The sequence below is a fragment of the Oncorhynchus mykiss genome, chromosome 12 (assembly GCF_013265735.2).
Source record: "Oncorhynchus mykiss isolate Arlee chromosome 12, USDA_OmykA_1.1, whole genome shotgun sequence".
Taxonomy (NCBI): Eukaryota; Metazoa; Chordata; class Actinopteri; order Salmoniformes; family Salmonidae; genus Oncorhynchus; species Oncorhynchus mykiss.
Window position 1 is genome coordinate 21,852,117 of NC_048576.1, and position 11,043 is coordinate 21,863,159.

General features: G+C 38.9%; 1 protein-coding gene across 3 annotated transcripts; it reads left to right on the forward strand.

Annotated features, from left to right (window-relative positions):
- The first annotated feature begins 1 nt into the window (after position 1).
- On the forward strand, positions 2-10,178 carry LOC110537199 (rho-related GTP-binding protein RhoF). Of its 3 annotated transcripts, none has more exons than XM_021623050.2 (5): positions 1,511-1,775; positions 5,970-6,057; positions 8,266-8,375; positions 9,218-9,352; positions 9,564-10,178. In XM_021623050.2, the coding sequence occupies exons 1-5, from the start codon at positions 1,737-1,739 to the stop codon at positions 9,726-9,728; spliced, it is 537 nt and encodes a 178-aa protein (XP_021478725.1). In that variant the 5' UTR covers positions 1,511-1,736; the 3' UTR covers positions 9,729-10,178. The 3 variants fall into 3 exon arrangements, 2 of the variants coding, with proteins under 2 accessions (XP_021478725.1, XP_021478724.1); XM_021623049.2 differs by lacking the exon at positions 1,511-1,775 and adding an exon at positions 4,590-5,197; XR_005034913.1 differs by lacking the exons at positions 1,511-1,775; positions 8,266-8,375; positions 9,218-9,352; positions 9,564-10,178 and adding exons at positions 2-139; positions 6,620-6,713.
- The last annotated feature ends 865 nt before the right edge of the window (positions 10,179-11,043 follow it).

The following is an 11,043-nucleotide window of genomic DNA, read 5'->3' on the forward strand; positions in this document are numbered from 1 at the left end:
TAACTGCAGTATGCAAACCAGCTCCCCTCTCTCTTCCTGATGACAGGATTGCAGTCAAATCCCCCACCCTCGAATTTAAGATATCAAAAATAAACCTAAACGACATAACCTACTGCCATGGAAATCTTGTCATTTAAAGGTAATGGATTTTGATCTGTCTCAATGTATTAGTTCTAAACAACAGTAATGTTACATTTGATTTGTTTTAGGACAGGTTCACCAAAGAGGGATTTGCCTAAATTGATCTCATTAACAACTATTATATTGTAACATTAAATTGTGAAATGTTGTTGGAATTAGATGCTAATAATAAACTTACAGTTAATTAAAACATGTAATCCAAGAGAAAGATGTCTTATAGGGAACAAATGCTTTTAGGGGTAAAATTAATCTGGTAGACCTCTCATTGCTCCCCCTTGTCCAAAAACGACCTTTCATATGTACTTTCGTTTAATGGCTTCTGTCTGCTGTTGTTCTCAATTTCAAAATGGCTTCTTCACAGACAAAGGAGATCACTGTGTGTTGGTTAAGTTGCTTCGCCATTGCTGGGCGAGGTAGTCATTCGCAAGAAAGAGCTGCAGTTTCCCACACACAGGTCTCTGTTTGCACACTGGAAATGTATCAATGGTGCGCAAGAAATATGACTTCAATTGGTGTATTTGTAAAAGTGTAGGCTACAGCAAAATGGAAACGACAGAGCGAAGAAACATGGCACATTCAGTCCAGTCGTCTAGTTGCAGGGCTACAGTTGATAGACTTTAAACGGGTTTGGCAAACATCAGTAATCTGAGGATCTGGCCAGTTGCCAAATGTATGAGAGAACTGCACCCACACAGCCATATAAGGTCAGAAGAAACGATTTCGAACAGTGCTGTATTTCTTTCAGGATACTCAAAGGGGATTTCAGACTTCTTCGTACTCTGTCTCCCCTTCAAGATAATGATTCGATGTTGTATTTCGAGGTGTTGATCAACTACACACGAAGATTTTAGGAGATGTCATACAAGCAAGATGTAATCCACCCTATAGGTAAAGGAGAAAATAGGAACAAACCTGTCTCTGTGTGTACACTGTATGTATGTTTTCCTGAGTATTAAAGTGTCTCGAGTTGAACTCTTCTGGTTACAGTTGCAATGAATATACCATGGATTATGTTGATCATGCGATTAAGATTTATCAACACAGCGGTTAAACAACCTAATTTATGTTTCAGAAACAGAGAAATAGTCTACATGTCGGAAATGTTTTAGTCAACTGTAGAGGAGCTTGTATTTCCAGGCAGGGCTCAATTCCTATTGCACAATTGCTACGTAAATGGCCCAGGGTAAAAGGAGTGTCGAACCATAAGGTCACGAGCCTCCATGCAACGCCGCAAACCATGCATCCAACAAACTGTTGTTTACACCCTCTGAAAACAAAATAGACGCGTTGGGCAAGCCAGATACCAGCAATCGATGGGCCTTTCTTGTAGAGAATAGAACATGCAGGCCATTCCATCCGCTCCCTCAGTGCTCAAATTATTGAAGACCATGTTTTTGCTATTATTGAAGCAGCTAGAGCGGAAGTAATGTGAAAATAAAAAAGTGTTACCCAAATGTCTTATTCTATGACCGACAGAGCACTGTTAAATCCGACTGAATCATAGTATAAAGGCTTGTTGTATGGCAAAGCCGACCAGCTGTTATTACGCAAGCAGAGAAGGAACACATTAAAGCACACCCAGGAAAAAAAAGGGAATGGGCCTCTTGTGCAGAAGACCGACTGCTCGCAGCACAGTAGGGTATATTTATTTGCCTATACTCTCGGACCATTGTATGTCAAGCTGTTATATTTAGGCAAGGTATTTAGGCCTTTAAAAAAAGTTAATAGTTCAAATGATTAGTGTTTTCAATGACAGCATAACTAAATTCGTTTTATAATTCTTTGGTTTTCAGTTAATCGATACTGTTGTTTTCGATAGGGTTTTTGTCAGGATGTATTTGTCAAAACAGAAAAATGAGAGGTTCTGTACGTTTGAAAGCGTACTTCAAATCCCATTGAGTATTTAATTTAGAATAATGAATTCAAACCTTATTCAACCAACAATTAAAGCCTGTAACCTATCGACCCGGTGTAATTTAGATCATCTCCATTTTTTTAAAGCACTGTTAAATGTTACACAATCTATTGGCCAACAAACATTTCAATCGGCAATCATTTAAACACGTCTTTTTATAATCGCATGTTTTTTGTCCTTTCTAATCTGGTTTTCAGTTCCACAGAAATATAAAAGATTATATGGAGGGTTTTTCATTTATCAAAATAGTAGGAGTCCCGTTGATTTATGTTGGATGCACGACGGCATTTTAGCTCATGAATTGTGATTAAGCATGTTGCAGGAAAATAAAGATAACATTTTAAGATGTACATTTTGTTGCATAAACAATTGATTTCCATCTCCAACACTATCCAAATCACAATGATGCATAGAATTAATGTTGTAATCGTTCTGTGGAGGCTGTCAACATGTCCACTGTTACAGCGTGACCAATCACACACAGTCCAAAATGGACAGGAGAGAGAGGCCATAGTGGCCTATTGGGATTTTAAACATTATTTTACTCAAATTTATTGTGAATATTGAAGGTTTATTGACGCAGTAACAGAAAAGCTAACGCTATTATTCATATAGGCTAACATTCCACTTCACATACATCCCATTCGTTGTTCCATGATTCGTTGATCTGTTATTTAGATTAGAAAAATATGCTGATATAAACATTTACATATATAGACTATTGTGTGTATTTTGCTTTTATTTTTGTCTGTATTTATTTTTCCATGAACTGTATATGCTATCTAAACTAAATAGATGTTTTATTGGGTTTCTCTCTCTGTATTGCTTTTCACACACATTTGCATGTCGGGAAGTCTACATGACAGACCTACTTGAAATAGTCCCTTTGATGGCATTCCTGTAGGTGACAATGAAACAGTAGTTTGATTGTTACATACAATTATACATTTTTTAAACATTTACATAAAAAACAACCCAATGGTAGGCTATTTCTCTTATTAAATGTGAATCAAAATATCATTGTTATCCTGCTACCATTTTAAAGAAATTGTGTTTCAAATGTACTTGCTCCTTCAAAATGTTAATTGAAATATAATTTTGAACTGCAAATAAATATAAATTAATCAGATGTCTGTTATGTTTTCTTTTGAGTTTTTGTCATTGATGGTTTTGATATCTGAGACAATTAAGGAGACTCAGAGATTATGATTTTAAAATAGATTGTAGCTTTACTCTAAGAAAAATATGATGCCAATATACTATTGGTCTAGTGGTCACATTTTCATTATAATTTCAAGGGGCTTAGTTGAACCACAGTCTGTGTAGCAGTCTGTTTAGCTATCATTTTCTCCTTGTCACTCCTGTCATGCTAAATGTTGGCATGCAACATGGAATACAATTAATGGAATGTCAGCAAAACTGACTGGTACCCAGACTAGAACCACACAGGGTGATATACTGAATGAATCAACACAAAGAAGAGCCTTTTCTTCCATGGTGGTAAATTACAAAAAACATATATAAATGCAACATGTAAAGTTTCATGAGCTGAAATAAAATATCCCAGAAATGTTCCATGTGCATAAAATGCTTATTTCTCTCAAATTTTGTGCACAAATTAGTTTACATCGCTATTAGTGAGCATTTCTCCATTGCCAAGATAATCCATCCACCTGGCAGGTGTGGCATATAAAGAAGCTTATTAAACGGCATGATCATTACACAGGTGTACCTTGTGTTGGGGACAAAAGGCCACACTAAAATGTGCAGTTTTGTCACACAACACAATGCCACAGATGTCTCAAGTTTTGAGGGAGTGTGCAATTGGAATGCTGACTGTAGGAATGTCCACCAGAGCTGTTGCCAGAGAATTTAGTGTTCACTTTTCTACCATAAGCCACTTCAGTCGTTTTAGAGAATTTGGAGTGCGTCCAACTGGCATCACAACCGTGCATATCTGCATTCCCAGTCATGTGAAATCCATAGATTAGGGTCTAATTCATTTATTTTGACTGATTTCCTTATATGAACTGTAATTCAGTAAAATCTTTGAAATTGTTGCATGTTGCGTTTTATATTTTTGTTCAGTATAAAATAAGAGCGCTCTTAAGGTATAGGCACAGGTTACTAGGTCAAGTCAAATGTTACTAGGCCTGTGTGTGATCCTAACCCCAGCTAACCCAGAGTCCACTCAGTTACAGCTCTCTATATCACAGAGCACAAATACTTCAGATGCCACTGATCATTATTGGTTACTGAGTGGCACAGCGGTCTAAGGCACTGCATCTCAGTGCTAGAGGTGTCACTACAGGCCCTGGTTCAATCCCAGGCTATATCACAACCAGACATGATTGGGAGTCGCATAGGGCAGCGCACAATTGGCCCAGCGCTGTCCGGGTTAGGGGAGAGTTTGGCCAGGGTAGTCCGTCATTGTAAAATAAGATTTAGTTCTTAAATGACTTTCCTAGGTAAAAAATAAATGAATACATTGGTTTCTGCTCTGAGAGGGAAGGGGAGAGCACAGAGCAGAGTGAACTACTCAGAACTCTTCTACAGCCCACTAAACACACCTTTCTAAATAGAGGAAGTGGCTCAGTGTGAGCCTCAGCCCCACCCAGTGATGTGATGGAACAGGCCAGATGACTACAGAGCGGTAGAGAGCGAGAGAGAGAGCGAGCAGCTGTAGACTGACTCTATTGCGTGACTGAGCTTTTACCACAGAGACGCTTTCAGTGAACAAATTGATTAGGAAGAGAAGGATGTTCAGGGTCACTAGGAAATAACTGAAGTTGGAAAGGACCATTAAGTGGTGAACAGAGCAGAGTGAGACACCTGTTCAAGATGAGACTGAGCTTGGTTTGTTCCTCTTGTTGACACTCATTCTTCCCACTTAGCCAGGTTCTCATTATAAGTTAATTGGGTGGAACTGACATGTGTTCAGACTCAGTTGGGAGGGACTGACTTTATCCTGACTTCTGTCTGACTGCGACCCGTTGGACTCTAGATATGACACAGAATGGTACTATGATTAGCAATGGCAACGCTAAGAAGGGAGAAGAACTAAAAATTGTTATTGTGGGTGATGGGGGATGTGGGAAAACATCCCTTCTAATGGTGTATGCCAAAGGAGACTTTCCAGAGGTAAGGACAACATGGCATCTAGTGGCATCTCTTGAGATGTTTGCTTATTAGAGTAAGGAAGTAAGTGTGTTTATGAACATAATTGTTTTAGATGAAAGTAATCACCCTTTAAAAAAAATATATTTACTTATGCAGTCATTATTAATTTGTGACCTTTTGAGGGTAACATCACCAAGCCATACTCAGATTTAGTTCCTGTCAGGAAAGTAGCCTCATGATTATCTCCACTCTACCATGAAATGAATGTAAAAGTATATTGTTTATATCACTAATCTTACTAACTTATTTCTTAATACAAATAAAACACGTTATTTTATTGCCATCTCCATTATTGGTCAGCAGATTTATGCTTAGTTCATTATTCAAGTTAAGACTCTAATACCAACACTGTCAGTTCCAGCATAAACAACCTTTCACTAATACCAACACTGTCAGTTCCAGCATAAACAACCTTTTGAATAAACAGTTTAGACTATGCAAATATATTCAGTTTTCACTAAATTAACTCTCCCAAAAGAAGTCATGGTAAGTTAGCACAAATAAGTAACACTATTCTAAATATAGGCTTCCTTCTCCAAAGATAATGATTTGTAACATAATTAAGAAATTATCCTAGACAGAGCATTACATGTTTTCAAGATCTATGGCACTGTATCCAGTTTTGGTTGAATTACATTGTCTCAATTATGTGCATTTACAGTATCCCTTGGATGAAATGCAAAATGATTGAAATACTGCATTTTTTTCTCCCTTTGTCATTTTCGTTTAACAGAAGTATGCTCCGTCTGTGTTTGAGAAATATGTCACCACAGTCACGTATGGAGGGAAAGAGATTCGGCTCAACCTCTATGACACAGCTGGTAAGGTCCCCTATGCAACATAATCATTATGAAGTATCTATAGATAAAGAAGAGGGTTCTGTTCCTGCACAATGGGCAGGTATGTAGGGTGTGGATCGTTGTTCTGTGGGTGTGGAGTCATCTTGCCTGTAATGCTGGAGCAGATATATTCTGGTAGCATATCTTTGATCAGCTAGGTGGAACATAAAGCTAGATAGAACAATATAATTGTGTCAGATCAGTGCAATCCATGCATTGGGTTCAGAACAGAGATTCTGAAATGCTTTCAATTTTTGAATAATATAGCCATCAGTTAAAGATATTGTGACTTATTTATCCTCTTGTTTTCTGGAGAATAAACAGTAAAAACAAACATGGGACTAGTTTGCTGGAGGATGAGAACTGAAAATGTGGCATGACTTTCTCTATGACTAGAAACATTTTCTCCAAGCAATGTGTTTTGTTGAAATGTCATAATGGAGTATTGTAGATTTACTGTCTGACTGTAGTAGATTACATTGTTTTTGTAAACGATGAGTATGACGCGACATCTCACTGAGTATTACACCTTGCCCTCTCACAGCACTGATGCAATGACAAGCAGCAGCGTTGCAGAAAGCTGCTGTGACAGAGGATGTGGTGGAGGCTCATCTATAGAAATAATGTTTGTAACTGTATTTGCATCTGAGTGGTTCTTTGATACTTTAAACTAGACATTGTCAGTGAAACCTCAGATTATCAACTCAAATGGCTAGATATTGAATTGAAAATCTAATAGCTTCTAAATAATAACTTTATTCTGTTGAATTGTTTACTATTTGATTAAGATCATGTCAAACTTGATTTTCTAGTTTTTCAGCTTGTTGTTATGGATATTGTAAATCACAAATAGAGTACCACGGTATGAGTCACATTACCCATAAAACCTAGCGGTCAAAAAAGGAAATGGTTCCATTCGTTTTTTCACCAGACATTTTTCCAATAGGGGATTTTAGAAACACTTTTAGAAACACCTTCTTTAACCTGTCTCCTCCCCTTCATACACACTGATTGAAGTGGATTTAGCAGGTGACTTCAGTAAGGGATCACAAAACACAGCCATTATTTTAAGCGTTTCTAAAATCCCCTATGGGAAAAATGAATGGTAGAAAAATTATTGGAACCATTTCACTGTTTTGACCGCCAGGTTTTATGGGTATTTTGACACCTCCACTATGTGGTTCTATACCAGCATACACTGAGTGTACAAAACATTAGGAACACCTGACTTTCCATGACATAGACTGACCAGGTGAAAGCTGTGATCCCTTACTGATGTCACCTGTTAAATCCACTTCAATCAGGGTAAATGAAGGGGAAGAAGAAGAAGAAGGATTTTTAAGTCTTGAGACAATTGAGACATGTCTTGTGTATGTGTACCATTCAGACGGTGAATGGGCAAGACAAAATATTTAAGTCTCTTTGAACGGGGAATGGTAGTAGGTGTCAGGCGAACCAGTTTGAGTGTGTCAAGAACTGCAACACTGCTGGGTTTTTCACACTCAACAGTTTCCCGTGTGTATCAAGAATGGTCCACCACCCAAAGGACATCCAGCCAACTTGACACAACTGTGAGAAGCATTGGAGTCAACATGGGCCAGCATCCCTGTGGAAGGCTTTCGACACCTTGTAGAGTCCATGCCTCAACAAATTGAGGCTGCTCTGAGGACAAAAGGGGGTATAACACAATATTAGGAAGGTGTTCCTAATGTTTTGTACACTGTATTTTATGGTTTTATCAAGACTTGTGGAATAATTGGCTTCCTGAGAAGTTAGTTTCAGAAATGACTTTATACTTGTTCTCTATCAATACTGGATATTGCAAACCACTCCCCTCTAGAAATGTAAGTTACACGTATTGAATAATAACAGTGGCAGAATGATCTACTTATTATGTCGGGGGCTGATTTTGGTGTTTCCAAGGACAGCCTATCACGTGTCCTAGTGCAGTGTCTCCACTGTGAGTCACCGGCTTATCTTAGCCTAACTGCCGCAACAGCCACTGTATTTGACAGGGAAAGGAAGTTGAAGCCAGGATGTGGTTTTAAAATGGGTTATAACATGGTTCAGTATCAACTCAACTTTTATTACTAGAGGTTGTTAAGGGGGGGGTGTAATATTATCTATTTTTCCTTCTATAAGTTCACCAAACACTTTACATTGAGTGTATTTGTGTGTCCATTTTTTCAGGCCAAGATGATTACGATCGTTTGAGGCCACTCTCCTACCAGAATGCCAACCTGGTGTTAGTTTGTTATGATGTGACCAACCCCACCAGTTTTGAAAATGTCTTAATCAAGGTAAGCTCATTGATCATGATTCATCTACGATATTACATTATCCAGTGACAGCCAATGACATTCATATTCTGCCCAACAACAGCCAACGCTAAGTAAGCAGCTAACCACAGTGAATTTAAGGGCCTGCATGTTTTGCTAGGATCCCGGTACAGTGCATAATAGATCTAGTGAGTATTGTCGGTACAAATAAACAAGCACAACATTAGTCACCACAGAGAGGTGGGAAAGGGATTGCGAGTTCACCCCTTATAAGTGGTTAGACATCACATCTAGGCAGGAATTTGATGAATGATTGTTGGAGATTGACTTTGATGTGACTGTGTACATTCTTTTGACTTTGCTCGCTACTTGTGACTCAACCAGAGCACATGAACTTTGACCGCAGTGGCTTGGCCTGAAAAACAGACGGGAATGTGCTGGAAGCCTCCCTCAATGAGCAGGGAGATGTCAATAAAGAGCCATAAATGCATGCCATGTGATAAAGTCAAGGGGAATGCAGTCAGAGTGAGACTTTGTAAGCACAAAACATTACAGCAAGGGAGGGGGTAAACACGCCTACTTGTAGAACTGATACCTGGGTGGACGTAGAGCGAAACCAAACAACCTGTCAATGTAGTATTTTTGTAGGCTATTTTATAAGTATCTGTTTCCTCTGTTGGGTCATTGATTAAACTTATTGCTAATTGTTTATGGGTCCAGTCAATGAAAATATGAAAACAGTACACACACACAGTATGCAAACACCATGATCCCGAGTATAATCCCAATGTGACAGTTTGAGCTCCTTCCTACCTTGACCTCTTACCTCTACATTCACTATTGTGTTCTGCTGTCTCACACAGTGGTACCCGGAAGTGAACCACTTCTGTCGCGATGTTCCTGTCATTCTGATTGGCTGTAAGACTGACCTGAGGAAGGATAAGGAGCGTACCAGGAGGCTCAAAGCCATGGACCAGGCTCCCATCACTTACACACAGGTGAGGATCAACCTGTCCTCCTGATGACAGGGTTTATACACATAACTTGAGGTGTGGTGCTTTGACTTTAACAATTTCATGTGAATTATGGATAATGGCTTTCAAATGCTTGATCCTAGAAAACCTTCTCTGCTTTGCCATGTTTACCAGTCTCCAATTCTGGTCCAGTACTCCCTGTCATCCAGTGACTGCTCATTGTTTGGTTCCACAGGGTGAGGAGACCAGGCGGCATATGAGTGCTGAGCTTTATCTAGAGTGTTCAGCCAAATACCGGGAGAACGTAGAGGACATTTTCAGAGATGCCACCAAAAAAGCCCTGGCATCAAGCCGCAGAGCAAGACAACGTACGAAGAAGAGGCATTGTGTCATCCTGTGACCTCGTTCTAGTGAAAGGACAGAGGCTTGAAGTCCATTGACACAACAGGGGACACTGTCACTTACATGCCAAAGCTACACATTCTGCTGCTTGTCTATTATAAACAACTGCTTGCCACATCCTGGGTCATCCTAATTCAATTTCAAGAAGAGCCTGTTCTATCCCCAACCAATTCATGCCTTTGGGATCTGAACAATGATATTGAACACTGAACTTATATCTACTAAGATCTGCTAGGATAGAGATGGAATTCCTGCTAGTTCTATGGGCGCAAGGTCTATCCTGGGATTCTAGAGTGGTTTTGTTAATTACTAGCTACGTTAGACCAGGGTGTAAATTGGCATATAAAAGCAGATTGAGATTGTACTTCATATACCTTTTTTTCAAATATCCTTTTATCAATTACTGAATTTATATTTGTACTTTTATAAAGAACTTGTTATGCCTATTGCTGGCCTTTTGTGGTGTTTATTTTTTAACATCTCTCACAATCATTGAGTGGTTGATTTGTAAAACATTTTTTGTAGCAGTTCCATTTCTAGGACGAGGCACTGACCTACTTAATGTACTGTGTTACCTTGAATAACTCTTCCTCACAGCTCTGGTCCACTGATCACTATCATCTGGCAAGATTTGTTTCAGGAAGTTGTCTGTTAATGGATACCTACTCAGGGAAAATATCTGTTACATATGTTCATGTAAGCGGCTTACCCTTTCTGCAGTGGATGATAAGTACTAATCAGTGACCGTGCTTACTAAGCATGTTGATACACAGTGCACCATCTTCTGAGTACAATGTGATGCTTCACCTTTTATATTGTCAGGGCAATTTACTACGCTGGTTGAAAGCTGTTAGAAATTAGCTCCTTTCAAAGCTGGAGTCTAGACAAATATTTATTGCAGGTCACTAAGTTAAATGACAGTGCCCACTAGTGGTGGTTGCTATGAAAAAAACAGACAAGGCCGTGTTTCCTACTTAGATAACTGAATAATATGGACATGCTGACTGATATGTACAGTGCCTTGCGAAAGTATTCAGCCCCCTTGAACTTTGCGACCTTTTGCCACATTTCAGGCTTCAAACATAAAGATATAAAACTGTTTTTTTTTGTGAAGAATCAACAACAAGTGGGACACAATCATGAAGTGGAACGACATTTATTGGATATTTCAAACTTTTTTAACAAATCAAAAACTGAAAAATTGGGCGTGCAAAATTATTCAGCCCCCTTAAGTTAATACTTTGTAGCGCCACCTTTTGCTGCGATTACAGCTGTAAGTCGCTTGGGGTATGTCTCTATCAGTTTTGCACATC